At 33.6% G+C, this 26,266-nt stretch overlaps 1 protein-coding gene across 5 annotated transcripts in view; it reads right to left on the bottom strand.

The window, feature by feature from the left end:
- Positions 1-26,266, bottom strand: part of PALS2 (protein associated with LIN7 2, MAGUK p55 family member) — a 119,181-nt gene that overhangs the window by 28,918 nt on the left and 63,997 nt on the right. For 4 of the 5 annotated variants that reach the window (XM_047694574.1, XM_047694573.1, XM_047694576.1 and 1 more), the window contains exons 4-10: positions 23,619-23,771; positions 22,646-22,873; positions 6,918-6,959; positions 5,306-5,437; positions 3,464-3,563; positions 3,054-3,122; positions 1,122-1,283 (exon numbers count right to left, since the gene is read on the bottom strand). In XM_047694574.1, coding sequence (XP_047550530.1) covers positions 1,122-1,283; positions 3,054-3,122; positions 3,464-3,563; positions 5,306-5,437; positions 6,918-6,959; positions 22,646-22,873; positions 23,619-23,771 — 886 coding nt within the window. The remainder of the gene's footprint in view (positions 1-1,121; positions 1,284-3,053; positions 3,123-3,463; positions 3,564-5,305; positions 5,438-6,917; positions 6,960-22,645; positions 22,874-23,618; positions 23,772-26,266) is intronic. The other variant, XM_047694577.1, reaches the window with a different exon arrangement.

Here is a 26,266-nt window from a genome sequence, read left to right as displayed (position 1 = left end):
AGTGACTTACAGTGCCTACAATGGAATCCAAGGCCTTACACTGAAGGGATTACAAATAGCACATGGTTATTACTCCCCTAAGAAATCCGTAAGAATTTCAACAATAAGATTACTCACTGAAAGTTAAACCTCAAACCATACTAGATAAAAGCAGAGAAACTCTAAAATTCATCTAAAAGAGATGGAATGACATTAGGCTAAGAACTCAGAACAGCTTAATGGCATTAATATACCTAAAGAAATACTGTTAATCCAAAAGGGGCTTCGTCAGCAATTGAGGCACAGAAAGAGATTATAAAGACAATGCTGGCTTGTCTCCTCCATTGTTCAGGGGAGAGAGTATGTAAATTCCCACATATTTCTAAAACAAAGACAAATGTATACTGGTCCTTATAAAAAGTCTATGATATCATCTAACTCCTTGATGTGGTTCTATTCTTATCAAGCACACTTCTGACATCATTACTTAATTTTCCCTATAAATATGCCAATAGGGAAAGAATGCAAAGATCATAAAATGAATGTTTGGCTTACTTAATTTTATACTTCTCATCAGTATTATTTTTATTTTATATGTCAACCTTTGTGACTTTAATTAATGCTGCCTGCTCAGGAAGATGAACTGCTGTTGATGTGCTATCAAAAATCAGGTTAATGACCTTGCAGGATAGAGGTACAAGTGAGAATGCACAAAATTCACAAAGGGATGGCCACACTGGATGGCGGGCGGGGGGTGTCTGAGGATCCAGGTTTCCCTCTTCTCTTTACACTAAAATGAGTAAAAACAACAACAACTACAACAAAAAAACCAAAACATTTTTTCAGATAAACATCAGTTATACAAGAAAATACAAAGTTAATGCTGATTTTGCCACAACTCCTAACACTTGCATTTAACCAGCATTTCTATACTAAAGAGTTTGGAGAAGCAACTGCCACTGGGCAGCAAGCCAACAGAGCTATAGCACTAGTTCAAGACAGCTGTAGAGTCACTGAGTTTTTCAGTATCTTCTACTTGTTCATTTCCACTGGCATAATAAAAAATTATTTGGGAATAAAAATAATAATCTGCCCTACCCTACTCTTTGATGCCAATTAAACAGCAAAAAGAGAAAACTTACATGGCACTGTGGTTCCAAATCTAGTGGGATTCAACACTATGAACCTGTTTTTCAAGCTTCTTCGTCCCACACCTTGGGCTCCTATCAATACTAATGTCTTTCTCTGGAAAGGAGGCATTTTGGCTACTTCCTCATATATCTGGATTTCATGACGATCAAATTCTAAATGTAAAAGGAAATGGAGAATTGTGATACTCAGTTATCTTTTAGAAGGATGAAAAACCTCTGCAATTCTGCTCAGTAAGGGCTTGGTTTTCTGACAGGTAAATATCCCTTGAATTGTACTAACTTACTATAGATTCGTTTTTATAAATGTGGTAAGTTCAAGAAACTATTTTTTATCTTGATTTAAACATCTGCTTCTATCCATTTGCTCTTAAAAATTTGTCTAAGCAAGAAAATGCCTGTGCTTTATCTTTATCATACATTCTATCCATCTATCTAGGCTTTTTTAATCAATTCTCAGTAGAAGTAGTTCCTTTAATATATATAATCAAACTGCAAATTACCTTAAGTAATTTGTTCAGCCACTAATGTGTATCAGACATAAAAGATGTCAGTACACCTAGTGTGGCTGCTTAAATAAGTCCCACAGAATGAGTATGCCCTTCCAATCATATAAATGAAAACATCCTGTGTATTGACTCAGCAAATACCAGTATGATTAAATAAAATGCATAAAAATACACTGATAATTACATTTTAAGATTATGAATTTATGTATAAAATGTTGGAGCCAAACTATTTTCAGTCAAAACACATTCCAAAATTAAATCTTGTTCAATGAGAAAATTGCAAGTTTTCTATTTTGCAAAAAAGCTGTAAGGACATATATTTAATGAATAATAAGGACAAAGTGGATTTGAAATAGTACATTACCTGTTATTAGGGTTATAACTCTCAATCTGCAGTAATAACACTTCTTCCTTAGGTTATTATCTTAACAGCAACTCCTTCTTTGCATAATTTCTCCACAGAAGATTAAACCAATATTAAGGGAGAGTCTATTTTCTTCTTCTTATTATTATGTATTATTTCCCTTATAGTGTGCTATTTAGTTTATAACTGGTATAGAGGCAGCTCTGAAGTCTAGAAAGTACTTTAAAATTATCAATTCCTTTCAGAAGGCCTTCTCATTCAAAGAGCTGCAATTCATGCCTATCAGCCTCTAGAACTGAAAAGAATAACTATGGTAGCTGTCATACTTACCTTTCTTTACGTCTAAAAGATTTAAGAGAGAATCCTACTAGATCAGGCTAAGATCTTTTTGGTCCAGTACTATTTTCCCAAAAGTATCATGGACAATGTTAAGGCAGAATATAGTTGCCCTTAATCATAACTCTATTAGTATCTTCCTAAAGGCATTTCTTTATTTTTATTTATTTATTTATTTTTTTAAAGATTTTATTTATTTATTTGACAGAGAGAGATCACAAGCAGACGGAGAGGCAGGCAGAGAGAGAGAGAGAGGGAAGCAGGCTCCCTGCTGAGCAGAGAGCCCGATGCGGGCCTCGATCCCAGGACCCTGAGATCATGACCTGAGCCGAAGGCAGCGGCTTAACCCACTGAGCCACCCAGGCGCCCGAGGCATTTCTTTAGAAATGATACATAAATTACCATCAAAGTTCTCTGAATAAATAGTTTTAATAAGTTTGTTCCTTCATTAATACAAGAATAAATCCTAACCAATCCATTTTACTGTGAACTATACTCATAAAGAAAACACCTTGGTAACTGTATGAGTATATATAATGTAAAAATTAAAATAATCTGCATATTATATTGCACTATGTGCTCAAGTGACAGCCCCTTACAATCGGGCAGTAATCTGAATTACTTTCATTTAAAATTATATATTTGGAGTTTATGCCACATTAATTAATGATATAAAGCTATCTCATTTGGACCATTCAGAAAGTATTTAAAACATACCTGCATTTCTGGTTGTGAGATACATCATCTTTTTCTTTTTTTTGCTACTTATGGTCCCACAAAAAGGTCCTGAAGGGTGACAAGAGAAATATAACTTAAAACAGTATGTCAGAATATGATAAAACTGCCCTGTGGTATTCTATAGGGGTGGGAGAATTACCTTTCCAGTGTTGTGTCCTGCAAAGCAGAAGGGGGCAGAAGTGAGTTGAGCCACTAAATCGTGATACTATATACCAGCAGGTGGCACACAGGGATCAAAACGTTTACTTTTGAGAGAGATACAATAAAGTAGATGGGATGGATTAATTTCAAATATATTTTAAATAAATTCTTTTGCTGATTCGGATGAAAGAGGAAAAGAAAGGTCACCACAAAGGACTACTTGTTACACTCTGTGTTGAGCTCCTCACCTGAATTGTCCCAGTCTCTTCTTACAAATGCCTTTCTCTTCTCTTCTAGGAACTGGCTTGGAATGAGACCAGCGCTTCCTCCCTCTTTTACATGGCTAGCCTAGAATCAAATCAATGAATTGCATATCTCAGTGACCAAAATTTAAGACCATATTCTAATGAGGAGGACAATCAATAGTCAGTAAAAATATAACACATTAGCTCTTCAAAACTGACCTTAAGATGTAAATCCATGGCATTGTCAGTTAAGATATTTAAACACTTTAGCACTAAGGAATCAAATGGCACCTAATCACTCTGCCATCTGGTATCAAAATTTTGGGGCCAAAATGCAAAGGTATAGAGGATCTTTAAATTACTGCAACTTTTTATTCATAATGTTAAGTTAGTCTGAGAACAGAAAGGATAAATACTATTTTATGTGTTAAAAGAACATTTCATTAGCACCCTTAATAAGGTACTTACTATCAACCTTAATCTTACTAGAGAGATAGAATCTTAATATCCTAAGTTTAAAATAGGTAAAACTACATCTACTGTCAAGAAACTAAGTTTTGAAATCCAAAAAAGTGCTATTTTAAAATACTGACTAAAGAACTGTGTGCTAGAGACTTATCCCACGAGGTTAGGGTTTTTTATATTTACAACTAGCATTGAAAAATTTGGTTATCATTTTTAGCCATTAAAATCCTAAAAAATAGAATTAAAGTAACAGATCACCAAATGCAAGAAGAGACTGAAATAATGGTGACAGGAGGAGAGGGAAACGAAGAGACAACATTCACAGAAAGGGGTAGAAAAGAAAGATTTCCTGGAAAAGTTCAATAAAGAAAACAGAAAGTGTTTTTTGAAGAGAGTTCTAAGAAATTCAGTGGAAACGTCTAGATCTCATGGATTCTTTTAAACTTACTTACGTTTTAGTTCTCTCACTGCATAATGCACTTGTATATAATAACGTCTTCATTTAAATTTAAGGACACATTAGTAAGACTATTTTCACTCTTGTTATTCACTCCCCCTTAGAAATCAATCAATATAACTTAACAGAGCTAATGTGAGTTACTAGTATCTCCATTTAATTTAGAGTTTATAGTGCTAGGTCCTGGGTCCTTTCCTGGTACACCTTCCTTTTTAATCACTTGTTCTGATAGTTTAAGGAATTTTAGACTTTCTGACTTGTCAGTTTCTCCAGCTCTGAATACTGTTGGTATTGGACAGTGTAAACAATTACAAAATAAGACTTAATTCTGCTGCTAGAGATTTCTAAAAGGTGTAGTAGGGGAAAATATGGTGATAACAAAATCCCTTTCCATATACACATATTTTAATCCAAGACCAACTAACACTAATCATAAGCTAAACTTTCATTTCTAAGTAACTGAGGAGAGGTAGGGAAACAAATTTAAGAGCTTAAGAAATTTGTGTTTTTTGCCATGAATGTATATAGGGGGAGAGGAGACAACAGAGAAAGACACTACTACACACATAGTAAAAGACTTCTAGTTAAAACAATAAACATTGAGAAGGGATGACCCCAAGTAAGTTGTTCTTGACCAATACTATATTTTATTACAAACACTCATGTGGAAGAACCAACTATTCTAATCCTTAAACCAATGGAGTATCTCCACAGGCTAGTTAATTTTGCATTTAGTAACAGCTACTCACAAAGTCCCTCTCAATTTGATCTTTTCTGTCCACAAAATGAGCAGCCACGAAGCTGGAGCTGTCCAAGTAGGAAAAATCATTGGAACAAATGCTAATACCTTCTTGAATAATATCGGCCAGATCTAAGATTGAAAACAAAAAAGCACTTGTGGAAATTATGAGAAGCATACTAACCTGCCACCAGTTTGGATCTTCTCTGTTTACAATTTGAAGAATTTCTCCTTTTGAAAACTTCAATCCTGCTTCTTTGCAGGGTATCAGATTATCATTGTATGGATTATAATCAAAATGACATTTCACAAATACCTAAAACACACAGCACAATTTAAAGTAGTATGGATGTAGCATTTGTCACTAGATTTTTAAAATCTTTTTCAAATTGTTAATTATAATTGAGAATTTATTTAGTACTTCAAATAAGGACCTTGTCCCACTCAAATAAAAATCAATTATTATGCATAATTTGGCATCAGAAAAGAAAATATTAGTACTACAATTAAAACTTTGTTTCTACATTAATGTCTAATCTTAAACCAACAGTTTGATAATCACTTTACTCCACCATTCTTATACTTTCTCCCCACCTTTTCACATGATTTTCTAACTCTGCATAATTTTTGTTCAATTAAATGACACTTGGTGATTAATACCCAGCAACAATATATGCAGCTGATTTAAGGCATATATTTCAGATATAACAGGACTTTTTTGGGGGGAGGTTGCTTTTTGAAAGAGCCCAGAAATCAAAATTAAACAATGAAAATTGATGTTGAAGTCAGACCTGAAATATATTTAGTAGCTCAAAAAAAAAAAAAAATTAAAAACCTAATTTTCATCACTGGTAACATATGTTTTATAATCACAGATTTACACTGACCAAAATTTGTGTGGAAAATACTTTTCTGAAATCATCTTGCTTTGATTGAAATAACTAACATTAAATTAACTGTAAGAAAAACACTGAAAAGACTTTGAAACTATTTCTCAATTTAAAGTCACTAAACTATACAAACTTCTTTTAAATATGTTTTGTTAATAAAAGTATGCCAGTAAGTTACCACTATTAGTTATCTCCAATAACTGATCCAATAACTGGATCCAATAACTAGAATATTCTGCTTATTCACTTCAATGTAAATCCTAATAAGTTAAGCATTTTCAGTATTTGATGGCAAGTTCAGATTACTTTCTTAAAAAAGCTTTTTCATGCATATTTATAAAAATACAAACTTTGTCTACTGAAGAACTGACTTGGCATTAATCAGCAGGTGAACTTTAACAAGCAGAAAAGCACAAAATTAGTCAAAATAACATTGTTATCATACTTCTATAAATGTAACCAAGAAGATATTCAAGTAACACAGCAGATACATTATATTATTAGTGTGGTAAAACACAATGTGATGGATGCATATTAAAATAATTTAATAATTTAAAAGTAACTAATTTGGGAACATGTGACAAAATTTTAGTTATTTACAATTAGATGATTTTGGTAGAAAGCATTCAGAACATTTTCAATAACTTTGGAAAGGCTAAATATTATCTAAAAAATCAGTAAGCCAATTTTTTTAATATAAAAATTTAGAAACATCTAAAAAGCAAGCATACAAACAATATTAAGATTGCTAAAATGTGACAACTGGCTAACTTGAAAATGGCATGCAGCTCAATGTTTTGGTAATGGAAAAAGAAAACCCAAATTATTATTTAATCAAGGTAAATTTAGTTGGCTGGTAAGACGGAAAAACGGAGTACCAAAGAATGTCCTGGAATGACATCATACCTGACGGACGTGTGCTGGATGCCTCTCCATACTGATGCAACTCTAAAAATACATTTTTCATTGCATAAATAAAGCCAGACTTTTAAATTGGTAATAAATTAACAAAACATAAACAAACTACTGGCCCATTTTATTACTTCACTCATTTGGTAAAGTTTAACTACTTCCCTCATTAATTGTTCATAGGGTATAACACCTGAAAATTACAAACGATAGAAGCAAAAAGGTCGAAGTGTTTGTGATGAGGCAGAGAAAAAGGATGGGTATGCAAAGTTTTAAAAAAATACTTGAATACTCTTTACTTCTCAAGAAAGCTGCACCAAATGAATAATAAGAGCATCCTGTCATCTATCCAGGAATGTGTTTATCATTCTTATCTGTGGGACAACATACATTTTGTAGCCATAAATCCGGATTTTCTGAGGTAGTCTAAATTTTAAATAATTATTCCCCTGCTCCCATCAAATTGTTTTGGAAATGTCATTATTTGTGGAACAAAACATATCTCTCAAATGTAAAACATTTCTAGAGGGAACAATTCTTATTATTTCACTTATTAAACTACTTTTAGAACATTCTAATGCTCAAAAACTCAGATTAGCCTGGTTTTACTTTGACTTTTAAAAATCTGAAAAATCAATTAATCCAACCTTTGATTTGAAGATTTTGTAATGATGTGAAAGTCATTAGAGTTCTGATCAAATTTAATATCATTATATTTTATTAAGTATATTGTAAAATGTTTTACTAATAGGCTATGGATGTTAACAATTCATTATTAAGAAGTTATTAAACACTACTATTCAATCTCATATTCTTATCACTAAAAGAAAAACTGAACAACTGACAATCTAAAGTAGACGGAACAGAGAATGGGAAGTACAAATGGCTTTTAAACACAAGAAATGTTCAATGTCACTCAGAATAGAAATATGAATTAAAACTATATTATAACAACATTTTCTTCCTGCTGGATTAGCAGAAATCCAAATATTTGGTAAAATTCTATGGATAAGACTTTGAGCCAATAGGCACTTTCCTAACAGGTTAGTGGAGGACCTGGCTCAATCCCTTGGGAGAACAATTTGACAATAGCTATTAAATTACAAATGTAAAAATCTTCTCACCTAAGAATCCACCTCTGGGAATGTATTAAGCAGCAATGCTGCTCAGACATATGTAAAATGTCTTATGTACAGGACTATTAACTACTAAATTAGTCCTAGTAGCAGAAGATCGAAAGCAACCTAATTGTTTAATAATAGGGAACTGGTTAAATAAATGATGATAACCCTACATGATATAATACTATGCAGCTATTAAAAAGGGTGGGGAGGTGGTGATGGTGTCAAGAAGTAGTCAATGGGGCGCCTGGGTGGCTCAGTGGGTTAAGCCGCTGCCTTCGGCTCAGGTCATGATCTCAGGGTCCTGGGATCGAGTCCCACATCGGGCTCTCTGCTCAGCAGGAAGCCTGCTTCCCTCTCTCTCTCTCTCTGCCTTCCTCTCCGTCTACTTGTGATCTCTCTCTGTCAAATAAATAAATAAAATCTTTAAAAAAAAAAAAAAAAAAAGAAGTAGTCAATGTACCAATAAGGAAACATTCAAAAGATACATGGTTAAGTGAAAAAACCAAGTAGTGTATATACTATGTAACCTTTTCATTGAAAAGGAGGTAGAACAGGAAATAATATGTAATTTTTACTTACTTGCACATGAATGATAGAAAGATAAACTAATAGCATGGTTTCTTACGGGGAGTGAGGACTAGGCTTGTAGTGGATTATGAGAGATTTCAATTGAATACCTATTTATATTTCTTGAATTTTGACCATTGGAATGATTCACCTATTTAAAAATTAAATTCTCATGGTAATAAAAATAAGATAAAATGACTCACACTTCTGAATAAGATGAACCAATATAGGACTGTGCAACCTGAAACAACTAAAATATTGGACAAAATTTGACAAAACATTTTTTAAGACATCAAGCAATGAAGTCAGTGATCCCTAAAAAATGGAAACAAACATGATGAACGATTCAGTTGCCCCTGCTAACTGCACAGAGAAAGTTCCCAGATTGCAACTCAGAAAGGAAGAATCTTAGTAGAGCCTGTGTGGTCTCCAAGTTGAGGAGATGAGCTGGGCGACCTGGGAGATCAAGGTGGCTGCAGCGTACAGAACAGAATAATCAGTGAGGAAAGGGTTGCATACTCAAGAACTGCAGAGCACTCCCTCCAGTCTTCAGGAGAGTACTGATCAGTGCATGGATATAACAAAACTACTCAAAGTCAGGTAAAGAACCTGCATGATAAGAAGCAATATCAGCAAGTCATACAGGGTCAGAAATAATTTCTTTTCTCATCAAGGTGAGTGGAAAAATCTCATAATTCATGAGGCACTGAGTAGATGGAAGGATTACGCCCCAGACTTAATCCTGCCCTGGCTGTACCTAAAAAAGCTTAAAAAACAAGATCTGAAAGGATCAAACTGTTCCCAAGTAACTGAAGTATTCTAGAACAAAGTTTAAAAATTTTCTAAAGAAACAAAAATATCCAGCTTTCAACAAGGTAAAATTCATGTCTAACAACCAATCAAAAATAATATAATTTACAGTGTGGAGAAAAATCAATTAAGAATGATCCAGAAATGATAAACATAATCAAATTATCAGAGAAGGACATTAAAATAGTTATTTTAACTTTACATATTGTATTCTTAGGTTCAAGAAGCTAGAGGAAGGACTAGGCATGTTAGGTAGAAACATGGCAGATAAAAAAAAAAAAAGGAAGACTCAATTTAGATTTCTAGAGATGAAAACCAAAATAATATGGAAAAAGTACACCAGAAGTGACGAACAGATTAGACATTGAAGAAAATAAACTGGAAGATACAGCAATAGAAACTAAGATAAAAAACAGGGAAGTATTAAGATTTAAATGAAGAGAATCACTGAGAAATGGGACAATTTCAAGAAGCCTAATATATGCAGAAATGATGTCACCAAAGGAGAGAAGAAATGGGAATAGAAAAATAATCTGAAGAGGTGATAGTCAAAATGTTTCCAAATCTGATGAAAGAAATAGTCTTTTCAACAAACGGGGCTGGAAAATTGTTTATCTATATGCCAACCCCCATTTGTCCATATCTTAAACCTATACAAAAACTCATACACTGAATGGATCCTATTGCTAGATATAAAGCATAAAACTATACAACTTTCAGAAAAAATATCAAAGAAAATCTTTATGACCTTAGGTTATGCAACAATTTTTTACACAGAATAATACAAGCATGATCTGTAAAAGATAAACATGGAAAAATTGGACTTCATCAAAATTAAGAACTTCTGCTCTTTGTATTACACAGTTAACAGAATGAAAAGACAAGCCTTTTCACTGTGAGGAAATCCTTACAAATCATAATTCTGATAAAGTAGTTGTGTTCAGGGGCGCCTGGGTGGCTCAGTGAGTTAAAGCCGCTGCCTTCGGCAGGGTCCTGGGATCGAGCCCTGCATCGGGCTCTCTGCTCAGCGGCGAGCCTGCTTCCCTCTCTCTCTCTCTGCCTGCCTCTGCCTACTTGTGATCTCTGTCAAATAAATAAATAAATTCTTTAAAAAAAAGTAGTTGTACTCAAAATACATAAAGAACTCTCAAACCTAAATTAAGAAAAATCTTAATAAAAAATTGTTAAGATTTTAAGACAATCACCAAAACAGACTTAAAAAATACACACACACACACACACACACAAGAAAAGATACTCAATATTAAATAGTCATCAGGGAAATGCAAATTAATATCATATTGAGTTATCACTACACACCTATATGGGTATCTAAAATTATAAGGACTGACCATACCAAATGTTGGTGAAGATGTACAGTAATTGAAACTCTCAAAATGCTGTGGTGAAAGTACACTGGTAAAACCATTTCTGGAAATAGTTCAGCCACTTCTCTGAAAGTTTAACATAGACCTACCATCACCCAATCCTTCAGTTCCTAGGTATTCACCCAAGGGACTTACATGTAAATGTCCACGGCATCTTTATTTATAATAGCCCCAAAGTGGAAATAACAAAAATGTTCATCAGTCAGTTAATGGATAAACAAACTATGGTATAGCCAAGCAATGGAATACTACTCATCAACACAAAGGAATCAACTGCTGATACACATAAAAAGATGGATAAATCCCAAAAGAATTATGCTGAAAGAAGACAGATTAAAAAAACAAAACAAAGCAAAAAAACCCAGCAAAGGTGATTCATGTTGTATGCTTCCATTTATATAAAAATAAGGAAAATGTAAACTAAACTATAGTGACAGAAAGCAGAGCAGTGGTTGCCTGGAATGCAGGGTTGGGGGAGGAAGAAGGAAGGAAGAATTATAAATGGATACAAAGAAAATTCTGGAGGTGCTAGATATATATGTTGTTTTGATTATGTTGTTAGTTTCACAGGTACATATATCTACATTTATCAAATTGTACACTTTAAATATATGCTATTTATATAAGCTTTTTCTCAAGAGTATTTTTAAAAGTAAATATAAAAATTTTAGAAGTACTGAAAAAATAAAATATTATAGAGGACTATGCTGGGCCTATTAAAGGATAATAATTAGTAAGAGAAAAGAAATCAAATGGATGAAATGGCTTTAGAAATAGCCCTACCATAACCTTTATGTTAAATCAGAAGGTGGTTCGAAATTTGGAAATATGTTGTCTGAACATAGTGCAAGTGTTCTTTATGCACCCTCAGTCTCAACACATATTTTCAGGTCTATTCAAATTTGCAATTAGAGCAAGTGACAACGTGGTGAATGCAGTGATCATAGTTGCTATGAAGTTCACTGTGACAACAGCAGAGATGATTAAGGAAGGATGTTATTATTCTAAAGATTTTCAAAGTATATGAACTCAGCCTACTCAGTTAAATGCAGTCACACACACAATCAGCAGGGAGTCTAGAATATATTTGTTTAAAAAAGCTTTGAGGGGCAATTCATACTCCTATTTGGTAAACATCCATCTGTGGGCCACAAATTTAAGTTTCTGTCAAAGAGCTTATTGTAAAAAACTATTAAATTATTCAGAATTATACTAATAATAATTCTTAATTTATATCACACTTAAGTCACTGGTTCATGCAAAGCCTATTTTTATTTTATTCCTTTTAAAAACATGATAAACAGCCATAAACTTGTACCCAAAACAGAGGCTAGAATCTTAAGTGGTCCTCCTGCTCTCATCCCATTCCATCACCCTGACTTCCCCAGCTAAGGTAACCCTTACCCTGAATATTGTATTCATTAACTCTTTGGTAACCTTCAGTATAGTTTCACTGTGCAGTTATACACATTCTTTAAAAGTATGCATTTAGATTTTTTAAACGTAAAAAATTATATCACATCATAGCATACAATCTTTTGGAATTTACATGCTTGTTAATATATTTCTGGCTGTACATACCTATGAACTGCTCTAGGAAATTACTCCAGTATATGTGAACACTCAACTCTGATAATGCTAAACTCCACCCACCACCCCATGTGGTTATACCAATATACACTGCCACCAGCAGTGTAAAAGAGATACCTTAAAGTCACATGTACACTTTTTGCCAATTGAATGTTATAAATGGTAATCCAGTCATTTTTAATATCTCTTCATTTGTTCACTGATTCTTCTAACTTGATTTGTATGTGTGAAGAGAAACAGAAACACAACTTCATGTTATCCCCATTAATAACCAGTTTCATTCATTGAATAGTCTCTCCTCTTCTCCATGAAAGATATATCATCTTATCAAAACAGTACATGTGTTAGCTCTCTTTCTGAACTCTATCCCATTAATCATTCTATCTGTTCTTATGGCAATACCATGATGGTATCTTAATTCCTACATATTAGGAATGCCCCATTACTGTTTTTCTGTTTTTCATTACTGTGGGATATTCATCCTATCAAATACTATGAAAAATCTTACTGGAATTTTGTTGAATCTAAAAGTCAATTTGAGGAAAACGGGACACCACAATATTGTCTTCTTCTCCACGAACATGACATATCTATTAAGATCTTCATCACAGTGTGTATAGGTGTGTGTGTGTGTGTGTGTGTGTGTGTTTGTAGAGGACTTGAATCTTTTTGTTAGATCTCTAAACATAAATGTGACATTCTCTGACTACTGTAAATGATGTTTGTCTTGGTTATATATCTTGATGTTTGTTGATGACATACAGAAATGCAACTGACTTCTGTATATTAATCTTAGTTTCAAATATCTTGCTAAACTCATTTCTATTAATTTATAGATTTGGGGGCATTCTATGCTAAAAATATTATTTGAAAATAGTAATTTTCTCCTTTCTGAACTTTTTGCTTCTATAATTTGTCTTTTTGTGCTTATGAAACTTTCAGTAAGATACTAAATTGCAATGGTGTTACTGAACATCCTCCTCTAGTTCTTACTTTTTGTAACTAGGCAAGGACTTTATTAACTCTTCTTTTAAACTTTATATTGTGGCTTCTTTGGCTTAACTAACTACAAACAAATAATTGTGTATAGGCAATAATTAAAAAGCAGCAGAGTCCAAAGTCCTCAGAATTTAAATTATAGGTTTCTATATTTCATCATTCTATATATTTGCCATAAACAAAATTTTTTAAGCAGTCAAAATTATTGAAGTTTTATTATTTAAAAAATAAATCTAGTCAATTATTTGCCTAATTATTGGAGGCCTCATCAAAACCCTGAACAAGATCACCCTTCTCCCCAGGAGCAAGTGGTGCTTTTCCATCTAGCTTCTGCTAGTGTCCTTAAGCTTCTCAGCACCAAGTTGGTCTAAGAAGCCAGGTGGCATTTCTGTCAGGGGCTCTGTCTCAGCATGGATGGTAATGGTAAAAGTGTTTGCTGCCAGAGGCATCTGAGCATTAGGATTGTTAAAGTAAGTAGATAACCATTCCCTAGTTTGCAAATACACTTACCTCTTTAATATCAGAGATACTGCTTATTCTTGGTTTCTTTAAGGAGAACTGAAAATTTTTATCACTTACTATAACAGATATTTGTTGTATCATCTGTTACTCTATGTACCATTCTCAGGGCAGTTTTTTTTTTTTTTTTTTTAAACCAATGCACAATTACGCCTGAAGTTTGGCAAGTTTCTCTCAGTTTATGGTAGGTTCTTTGATCTTGTTGGAATGGAAATGAGGCTTTCTGGGGGAGTGGGGTTGTACTTAAGTCTTAGGCAGACTATCTGAGGGTCCAGTTCCTGATGTTAAAGAGAATGATTCTAATATTCAACTATTCAGGATAATGTTGTCTTTAGTTTTTGTTTTTGTTTTTAAATAAGCATAAGGAGTCTCCCTCTGTTCTTGATTTATTAATCTTTTTTAAAATCATAACTATGTATTGAATTTCATCAAATTCTTTACTGAGGTTTCTTTTTTTAAATCTGTTAATGTGTTTGGTTTCACACTTATTTCCAATATGAAACCACCCTAGCACCCATGGGAAAAATCCAACTTGAACATGTCTTGTTATTCCCTTTATATATCATTAAATTTCATTTGCTATTATTTTGTTAAGAACTTTCAAATGCATATGGAACTGTAATTTCTTTTCTTAAAATATTTTTGGTATCTACATCATGGTGGCCTTAAAAATGAGTAAGAGAATTCCCATCAGTTTGACCTTAATGAACTAATGAACTAATGAACAGCCTTTGGAAACTAAACCATTATGTAAGTTGAAAAACCTCAGAATTAGCTACAACTTCTAATTTACGTTGGCCTCTAATTTAAAATGATTCTTAGATCTCATGAAAAATTTTGATTTTTAATAAGCACTTCAAATTATTCTGATAAAAATATCTACTGATCATGTTTTGAAAAACACCACCTGGCAGGGAGAGCTCCTGGCTCCCTTCTGCTCTCCTAGCAGTCCAGAGGGAGTTAAGATAGGCACACTAGAACTATATGGTTAGAGCTTCCAGTGAAAGAGCTGAAGAGGTTAAATGCCCTTGCCTCCCCACAGCTTCTCCTAGGAAAATGACCATAGTTTGTCCAGGACAGGCATTGTTTAGGCCTATTATTCCAACATAATTAGTAATAATTTCCTCACTTTAAAAAATAACCCAATTTAGACATGTTTTGACTCACCTTTGGAAATTTTCCTGTTATAATCTCTTTTCTTTTTTATGACAGATAGGCCTAAGAACTGCCTCAGGCTTAGATGACCTCTCCTAACCCATTTAAATCTTTTCTCCCAGTTCTAAAGGCTAAATTAAAGAATTTGAGAAGGCATGGGATGGGAATAAATTTAAGCCTGAGAGGGCTAAAGATCCTAGCATCTTATGCTATTCAGACCAGTTCACTGGGTGCAGAATCTAGAAAGGTATTTGAGCCAAAGTGCTAACATGTAACATATCAGTATTATGAAAATACCTTGCCTGTAGAAGTTCATGATAGCCTTGGTAAACTGGTACGAATTCTGGTTTAAACCACAGGGGGGAAAAATCTTCCTAATTATCACAGCTAACACATAATTAAAAAAAAATCTTAAGTTCTACTTTTCCAATCTATTCAAGTCCAAATGAAAATGTGCCACTTGAGAAATATAGGAGGTCTTAGAGGTAATAGTGATGTGAAATGTCTAATTTTGAATACCTTTTCTTTCATGATTCTTTTCTTGGAGCTGGGGAACAGGGGACACTGCACTGCAGGATTCTACAGGCCCTCTTCTTTATAAGGGCATTACCCTCAAAGAATAAGAGATGTAGTTAACTTTCCTAACACAGAGAAACAGGCACAAAATGAGAAGACAGAGGAACCCATACCAAATGAAAGAACAAGACAAAGCCATAGCAGGAGAGCTAAGTGAAACAGATTTAAGTAATGTGCTTGATAAAGAATTTTAAGCAATGATCACAAGGATACTCAATGGACTTGAGAAGAGAGTGGAGGACATCAGTGAGACCATTAAGATAGAGATAGAGTAGGGGCGCCTGGGTGGCTCAGTGGGTTAAGCCTCTGCCTTCGGCTCAGGTCATGGTCTCAGGGTCCTGGGATCAAGCCCTGCATCCATCGGGCTCTCTGCATGGTGGGGAGCCTGCTTCTCCCTCTCTCTCTGCCTGCCTCTCTGCCTCCTTGTGGTCTCTCTCTCTGTCAAATTAAAAAAAAAAAAAAAAAAAAAAAAAAAGACAGAGTAGAAATAAAGGACTCAATAAACAAAGTAAAAAATATGCCTGATGGAATGAAAAGCAGGCTGGAAGAAAAAAGGAATGAATTAATGACCTAGAGACAGAGTAATGGAAAGTAATTATGCTGAACAAAAAGAGAGAAAAGAATTATGCAAAATGAGAATAGACTTAGGGAACTCAGTGACTCCATCAATGTAGTAATATTCATATTATAGGAATCCCAGAAGGAGAGAGAGAAAAGGGGGCAGAGAATTTATCAGGAGAAATAATAGCTGAAAACTTCTCTAGTCCAGGAAAGGAGAGATATCCAGATCTAGAAGGCACAGAGAACCCCCACAAAATCAACCAAAGCAGAAGACAAGAAGACACACTGTAATTAAAATGGAAAAATAAAGTGATAAAGAAAAAATATAGAGAGCAATGGGACCAAAGACAGTTACATATGAAGGAAACCCCACGAGGCTATCAGTGAATTTTTCAGCAGAAACTTTCCAAGCCAGAAAGGAGTGTCATGATATATTCAAAGTGCTGAATGGGAAAAACCTGCAGCAAGGCTATAATTCAGAATAGAAGGAGAGATAGATTTTCCCAGTCAAACAAAAACTAAAGGAGTTCATGACCACCAAACCTACCCTGCAAGAAAAATTAAAGGGAATTTTTTGAGTGGAAAGACCAAAAATGACAGTATGAAGGTAGAAAACACAAAAGCAGTAAAAATAAGTATTTCTGTGAAAAACCAGTCAAGGAACTCACAAAATAAAAAGATGCAAATTATGACACTATATACCTAAAACATGAGTAGGAGAAAAGTAAAGAATGGAGTCAAACATAAACAATTATGAATTTAATATAGACTGCTATATGCAGATGTTCTATACAAACCTAACAGTAACCACAAATCAAAAACCACTACTGAATATGCAAAGAATAAAGAGAAAGAATTCCAAATATATCAAGACAACCAGCAAACCATGAAAGACAGAAAGACAAGAAAGGATCAGAGAAAATGTTCAGAAACAACCATAAAATGGCAATAAATACATATCTATCAATAAATTACTTAACATGTAAAAGGCCTAAATACTCCAATCAAAAGATATATGGTGACAGAATGGATAAAAAAACAAGACCCATCTAAATGCTGCCTACAAGAGTTATTTTAGACAAAAAAACACCTGTCAATTGAAACTGAGGGGTTAGAGAAACATTTATCACGCAAATGGATGTCAGAAGAAAGTCACAGTAGCAATATTTATTTTGGACAAAAGACTTTAAAACAAAAACTATAAAAAGAGACAAAGAAGGGCACAATGTAGTAATACAAGAGAAAATTCAACATAAAGATAAAACAATTTTAAGTATTTATGCACCCAACATGGGAGTACCCAAATACATAAAAAAGTTAATAACAAACATAAAGGAAGTAATTGATAATAATACAATAATAGTAGGGGCCTTTAACACCCCACTTACATCAATGGAAGGCTCATCTAAAAAACAGAAACTCAACAAAAAAACAATGGCTTTGAGATACAATGGACCAGAAGGATTTAACAGATATATTCAGAAAATTCCACCCTAAAATACCACAATACACATTCTATTCAAGTGTACAGGGAATATTCTCCAGAACCAATCACATATTAGACCACAAAATAAGCCTCAACAAATTCAAAAAGATCAAAGTCTACCATACAACTTTTCTGACTATACCATTATAAAACCAGAAGTCATCCACAAGAAAAAACCTGGAAAGACTATAAATACACAGAGGTTAAATAACGTGATACAATGAATAGATTAACCAGGAAATCAAAGAAATTTAAAAATACATGGAAACAAATAAAAATGAAATTATAATGTACGAAACCTTTAGGACGCAGCAAAAGCATTTCTAAGAGGTAAGTTTAGAGCAATACAGGCTTACCTCAAGAAAGAAAACCTCAAATCCTTACAGCTAAAGTAAATAGAAAAAGAACAACAAACAAAACCTAAAACCAGAAAAAGGAAGAAAATAATAAGGATTAGAGCAAAAATAAATGATAGAGAAACTAATAAAATCACTAGAACAATCAATGAAGCGAGGAGTTAGCTCTTAAAAACAAAACAAAAGTCAATAAAACTGATAACCCCCCACCCAGACTTACCAAGAAAGAAAAAGGACCCAAATAATCAAAATGGGAGAGAAGAAATAACAATAAACCCCACAAAAATACAATTACAAGAGAATATTAAGGAAAAATTACATGCTGACAAAATGAACAACTCAGAAGTGGATAAATTCCTAGAAACATATAACTGACCAAAACTGAAGCAGGAAGAAATAGCAACAAAACTGAATCAATAATTAAAAAACTCCAAGACCAGATGGTTTCACAAGCAAATTCTGCCAAAACACTGAAAAAAGAGTTAGTATCTATTCTTCTCAAACTATTCCAAAAAAGGGAAAAGGAAGGAAAACTTCCAAATTCATTCTATAATGCCAGCATTTCCCTGACACCAAAATTAGACATCACAAAAAAAGAGAAAAGATCTCTGATGAACATAAATGCAAATATTCTCATCAAAATACCAGCAAATCAAACCCAACAATACATTAGTAAAATTATACACCACGACCAAGTGAGATTTATTCCTGGGCTGCAAATGTAGTTCAACATTCACAAATCAGTCAACATGACACATCGTATCAATAAGAAAGGATAAGAACCACATGATCATTTCAAAAGACACTGATTGCAAAAATAGTTCAACATTCACTAATCAGTCAACATGACACATTGTATCAATAAGAAAGGATAAGAACCACATGATCATTTCAACAGACACTGAACAAAACATTTAACAAAGTATAACATCAATTCATGATAAAAATCCTCAACAAAACAGGTTTGGAAGGAACATACCTCAACAAAATAAAGGCCATTAGTGAAAAACCATAGCTAATATAATTTTCATTGGAGACAAACTGAGAGCCTTTCCCCTAGGGTCAGGAATAAAACAAGGATCAAAACAAGGATTTCCCCTAGGGTCAGGAACAAAACGCAGCACCTTTATTCAACATAGTACTGGAAAACCTAGCCATAGCAATTGGACAACAAAAAGAAATAAAAGGCATTAAAAATCACCAAGGAAGAAGTCAAACTTTCACTCTTTGCAGATGATATGATACTACATAAAGAAAACCCAAAAGACTCCAACAAAAACCTGCAGGAACTGATTAACAAATTCAGAAGAGTGACAGGATACAATATCAACCTACATAAATCTGTTGCAGTTCTACACACGAATAATGAAGCAACAGAAAGAGAAATTAAGAGAACAATTCCATGTACAACTGCACCAAAATTAATAAGATACTTAGGAATAAACCAAGCCAGAGAATTCTGAAAACCATAAAACAATGATGAAAGAAATTAAGGATGATATAAAGAAGTGGAAGGACATTCCCTGCTCATGAATTGGAAGAATAAACATTGTTATTTTTATTTTTTATAAACATATAATGTATTATTAGCTCCTGGGGTACAGGTCTGTGAATCGCCAGGTTTACACACTTCACAGCACTCACCATATCACATACCCAATGTCCATAACCCCACCACCCTCTCCCTGCCCTCCTCCCCCCGGCCACCCTCAGTTTGTTTTGTGACATTAAGAGTCTCTTATGGTTTGTCTCCCTCCCGATCCCATTTTGGAAGAACAAACATTGTTAAAATATCGATACTACCCAAAGCAATCTACACATTTAAAGCGATCCCTATCAAAATACCACCAGTACTTTTCACAGAGCTAAAACAATCAATCCAAAAATTTTTATGGAACCATAAAAGATCCTGAATAGGCAAACTTATCTTGAAAGAGGAAAGTAAAGCTGAATGCATCACAATTCTAGACTTCATGTTATATTACAAAGGTGTAGTAATCAAAGTGGTATGGTACTGGCACGAAAACAGATGCAGAGGTAAACAGGACAGGATAGAAAATCCTGAAAGAAATCCACAATTATGTGGTCAATTAATCTTTAACAAACCAGGAAAGAATATCCAACAGGAAAAAGACAGTCTCTTCAAAAAATGGTGTTGGGAAAACTGGACCACTTTCTTATACCGTACACAAAAAATAAACTTAAAATGGATTAAAGACCTAAATGTGAGACAGGAAACCATAAACATCCTAGAAAAGAGCATATGACACTGGTCATAACAACTTTTTTCTAGTTAGGTTCCCTAAGGCAAGGAAAACAAAAGCGAACTATTGGGACTCCATCAAAATAAAAAATTCTGCACAGCAAAGGAAACCATCAACACAACTAAAAGGCAACCTATGGAATGGGAGAAGATATTCTGCAAATAGCATATCCAATAAAGGGTTAGTATTCAAATTACATAAAGAACTTATAAAACTCGGCACCCCCAAACCAAATAATCCAATTTAAAAAAATGAACAGACATTTCTCCAAAGAAAATAGAGATCACTAGAAGACACATGAAAAAATCCTCTATATCATTCATCATCAGGGAAATGCAAATCAAAACTATAATGGAATAGCACCTTACATCTGTCAGAACAGCTAAAATCAAAAACACAAGTAACAAGTGTTGATGAGGATGTGGGGAAAAAAAGGAATCATCTTGCACCATTGGTAGGAACACAAACTGGTGTATCACTGTGGAAAACAGTATGGAGGTTTCTCAAAAAGTTAAAAATAGAACTACTCTATGATACAGCAATTGCACTAGTGGATATTTACCCAAAGAATACAAAAACATCAATGCAAAGAATATAGGTACCTCTATGTTTACAGAGGGATTATTCACAATAGCCAAGATATGGAAGCAGCCCAAGTGTCCAGTGATTGATGAATGGGTAAAGAAGATGTGGTATGTATGTGTGTGGATATATACACACACATATAAATATACATAAAAACATACACATATATACAAATATATAGTGAAATATTATTCAGCCATAAAAAAGAAAGAAATTTGCCATTTGCAATGGCTTGGATGGAGTTAGAGTATAGTATAATGCTAAGTGAAATAAGTCAGTCAGAGTAAGACAAATGCCACATGATTTCACTCATATATGGAATTTAAGAAACAAAACAAACAAGCAAAGGGAAAAAGAGAGAGAAACCAAGAAACAGACTCAAATATAGAGAACAAATTGATGGTTACTAGAGGGGAGATGGGTAGGGAGATGAGTATAACAGGTGATGGGGATTAAGGTGTGCACTTATCATGTTGAGCACCAGGTGATTAAAATAAAAACTTAAAAGAAATGTATATATTTTTCCCTATCCTTCAAAGAATAATGTAAAAGAGTGATCAACATGTGTTATTTCAAAGAATTGTATAGAAATATAAAAACTAGACTTTTCAGTTCTGATACTGAAAGATCACTGGCAGTATCTTATGTAGAAACTTCTAATTTCACTTACCCATGAAATGATAAATTTGTGAAACAAAGTTGAATTAAAGGTATCAATCTAAAACATTCCTTTTTCTCATTTCTACATTATATAGGTCTTTTAAACCCTCTCCTCAGTTCCAACACTCCCACCATGATTGCCAAATCCTTCTCTAGAATTACTTTATTACGTTTCTTTCTTACAATTCTATTATACCATCACTACCTCATCACCACCATCACAACAACAGTAGCAGCTACTTTTTAAGTGCTATATGCCAGGCACTGCTAAGAGAACTTTACGTGAATTAAGTCATTTAATCCTTGAAATACCTTCTGAGAAAAGAAATATTATCCTTAACTATATACATGAGACAATGAAGCACAGAGAGGCTAAGGTAGTAAGTGGTAGCATTGGTATTTGAATCCAAACAGTGTTAACCTTCTTTTAGAGTTGTCTCTCAGAAATCACCTCACACCTCCAAAATTCTGCTTCCTGGTTAAAGGATATCACTTCTCTCCTTTTGGAAATTCATTCAACATGATGAAACTAGATAATCACTGTCATTAGAACATTACCCTGTTCAATAATCTACTTTACCTAAAAATTAGTTATAAAAATCAGACCAAATGTGTACAATCCAGGTATTCAAGATTTTTCTCAATCTATATACCTATCCTCCCTTTCTGACCTCATTCCCCATTCAGCCCATCACATGAACACTAAGTAAGAGGTATTCAGAGCTATATTCTTATCCTCTCACAGGGCCTAATATAATACCTGGAACATAACAGGTGCCAAAAGTGTTTGCTAGATTAAGGACTAAAAGGCTTTATGATTTTTCAGATACCTAGCTGTAGGTTACTGTAATGCTAAGGTTCATAGTATTCACAAAGACATTTTGTTATTCCTTCTTAATAAGACAGTGTTAATTGTTTTAAAAATTCAAAAATTCACCCATGACAAAATAAGGCAATTCAGGACACTTAAATCATAGTTTTTTCCTATTTTCTTTAGCAAAAGAGGAACAAGTGGCAGTTATAGCTAACAATGTGATTAAAGAAATAGAAGTATTATTGATATTACCAAGAATTTTATTACTAACCTGTTGAGGGGTTATGGTATCTCTATAACTTGGTAAAATTTTTAGGGTGACACTTCCACTAATATTTTTCAATAATTCTTGTAATTCCTTTGGATTGTTTCCAACTTCATGACCATTGACTTCTTTAATGATATCTCCCACATGAAGTAGACCTTGTCGATCTATCATTCCTCCGTGAAGGATTCGGGCGATTACCAGATCATTATTTTCAACCCTAAACGTTACACCCTAAAGGAAATAACAGAATTATTAATGATTTTAGATTATTAGGAAGAAATCTTAAATATTCATTAATATGAATATGTAAGAAAATAATTCTAAAAGTAGGTGAGTTAATTGTTCCTACTTTCCCCCTGTTCTCTCCCGTCTCTCAATATTTTAATCTCATTAAACCACAGGCAACTGTGATGACACATATGACCTCATAAAAACAGGACTTTCAGGGAATTGCATTCCACAGGATAAAAAGCTCAAAGGAGGAGAAAAAGTATTTATGCATTCTGATAACTTGTTCTAAGCTTATCATTTTTTCTGACAGTCAGGACCGAAAAATAATAATTTTTGCATGGAATAGAAAACTTCACTACTTACAGACTCCTACCATGCCTTCAATTTTTAATAACTTTCTTTTGTGTTTTGATACTATCATTAGCAAGCAACTTGAGTTCATTTCTTCAAAGGATATAAGAAGAAATGGGGTAGTTATGTTTTATAATTTTTGCTGCCCATTAGCCAGCTTCTTCAGGCCTCTATTTCAGCTAAACTTTTTATTTTGGCTTAATTTTATATGCTATATTAAGATAAGAGAGCATCAGTTGTATATTTCTATACAAGCCAAAAAGCACTGATAAAACAAATAAACATGAATTGAAGTTTTTATAATAATACAAATTATGAAAAAGAAAAAAAGATATGATTGAGCCACAAATATGTCAGATTTCAGATTTTAAAAGGCACGGATTTATCTACTCACCAATGGCTCCCCAGCTCTTTTGTGAATACCAAGAATACGAATGGCATCTACTGGTAATAACTGATTATTGATAGAAGAATTATTCATTTCTGGGCTTGACGGAGGTGAATCATAACATTTTGATGCCACAATATCATGGGCCTCCAAGAGTGACTGTAAGGATTCAAAAAAGCCTGTGGTTATTAATTACTGATGGAATAAATTCTTAAAAATAACAGTCCGTTATTCCAGTGGAGTACTAACACCTTCCGAGGCACACATTATTAAATTCATAAAAGATGAGGTAAACCAAATGCGCCAGAATATTTTAAAGAAATATAAATATATATAGTACACTAACATAAACAATATAGTATTTCTTGTTTTAAAAGATTTGAAGACTCCTGATAGAGTTTGATGACTTCTTAAAAAAAGTGACAAGTTCAGTGGAAACTGAACCTAGATTTCCAAGTGTGGTACACTGAAGGCACTGGAATTCACTGCCACCGTTGTCATCAACATTATCATATTTCCTATTTATCATCAATCCCTATTTATTAGGTATCATACAAATTCAAATGGTACAGGGGCATCTGGACAACTCAGTCCAGATTAAGTCCAGATTAAGTCCAGGTTAAGCGTCTGCCTTCTGCTTAGGGCATGATTTCAGGGTCCTGGGATAGAGCCCTGCATCAGGGCTGCTCAGCAGGGAGACTGCTTTTCCCATTCCTTCTGCCTGCTATTGTGCCTACTGGTGCTCTCTTGCTCTCCCTTTCAGATAAATAAATACAATCTTTAAAACAAACAACAAACAAAAAACCAAATTTAAATGGCACAGACCCTAATTTTTACTCTAAGATTTTTATGTTAGTAATACCATATATTTTTTACACATATAAAAGTCTGTTAAAAAGATATCCAATAGAAAAATGGATACAGCATCTTATATCTTATATCAGTGATGAGAGATTTTATATTACTGACAAAGGCTTTAGTTTATAAAACATATATTTTAAGAGGAAAAAAATCCTAATGAGCTAGTAATGGTCCTGAATATAATTTTACGTCCTACATTTATGATGTATGTGTTACCATCATGGATGACTTTGATCTACTTTCTAGGAATTTCTTATAATTTTTAAATATATTTATTTTAATTTTTCACTTACACTATAATTGTGTATGCTCAACAATAAACAATAAACAATAAAATTAAAATTTTGAGTGAATGGAGCTCAAAAACAAATCAAAATAGAAAGAAGGGAGAAAATGTCAACAAAGTAGAACAGAAGCAATCAGGATATGTGTAATTTCTGGTCATTTCATGAAAATATGTTGTAAGAGACTAAAGAAAATTTCAAAAAGAAAAAAAATCACAAGTCCACATGTAAGGATTATTCCTATAAATGCTAGACGTTGCTCAAATCTCTAACTGGGCTGCTTAGCTTCCACTCTATGCCTTCTTAGCCAGAATTATACTCCTGTGACTTGAACCACTACTTAGATGCTGATAACTTCCAGCATCTCTCATGAGCTTCAGATTCATAGACTTAAAATCTGTCTATAACCATTCAGTCATGAAAATTTGAAAATCAAAGAGTAAACATGGTAGAGGATTGAAACATACTAAATTAATGAAAAATCTGTAACTGCACAATGCTATTTAAAAAATAGCAGAAGGACTGAAAAACTCATCTGTTGCCATTTAAGACTGCTATTTTAAATAATTCTTTACTTTAAAAACTGGTAAAGGGAAGGATCAGACACTTCCCAGATTTGTCAGTATGAAATGCATTATGGGGTAACTAAATAGTCCAGTTGATGAAGAAAAGCTCTACTTTATATAACAACAGCAGCTACAAAATGTAGAATGATAGAACCTGGAAAATGTCATTTTGAAGGCTCTAAAGAAAATACTGATTCAGGCAAGGATTAATTTGTGTTTATAAGTAGATAAATGATTAAACAGGAAATAGCATTTGTATGCTAGAATAATAACACACTAGATTATGTCCTAGTCAAAAGTATTTCAAAGGAGGGATTAGATTGTCTATGCCCTTATTCAAGGGACTAATCTCAGCAACGATACTGGTGGGCTAACCAGGTGTCACATATCTTCTGATGTACTTTAATTCATATTAACATTACATCACTAATGATGCATTCTAGCTCCAAATAGTTAACTTGAATCATCCTTTTAGATAGAACTTCTGTTCAAAGGAAATAGAGGGGGTAACTCTCTATTATCTATTATCTAACAACAAAGCGAAGAGACAACCAGATTATCCAGAAAGTGGGACATTCTTTAGGGCAATGGTCCGGTCTCTTAATAGGTCAATATCATAATCAAGGGAGAAAGGATGGTCCATCCAAATGCCACACACGAATCTAGGTTGGAAACCCATAGTACAAAACAGCTATAAAGAATATTTTGGTGTGAAATGGAAATGTTTGAATATAGTATGTGTATTACATGAGATTGAGATGCAATGAAAAGGCCAAGTGGAAATCAATGACTGAAAAAAAAGGGTAAGTTAAAAAATAGCTTGTACAAAAGGATCTCAATCAGTAAAGATAAAAATATGTACATTTATGCATAGAAAAAGTATAGAGGAATATGTACTAGGATAGTACAGTAGATCTGGGTAGTAAGAATGCAATATCTTAAT

The sequence above is a fragment of the Lutra lutra genome, chromosome 11 (assembly GCF_902655055.1).
Source record: "Lutra lutra chromosome 11, mLutLut1.2, whole genome shotgun sequence".
Taxonomy (NCBI): Eukaryota; Metazoa; Chordata; class Mammalia; order Carnivora; family Mustelidae; genus Lutra; species Lutra lutra.
The sequence above is the reverse complement of the archived record's forward strand: the minus strand, read 5'-3'. Positions and strand labels throughout refer to the sequence as shown.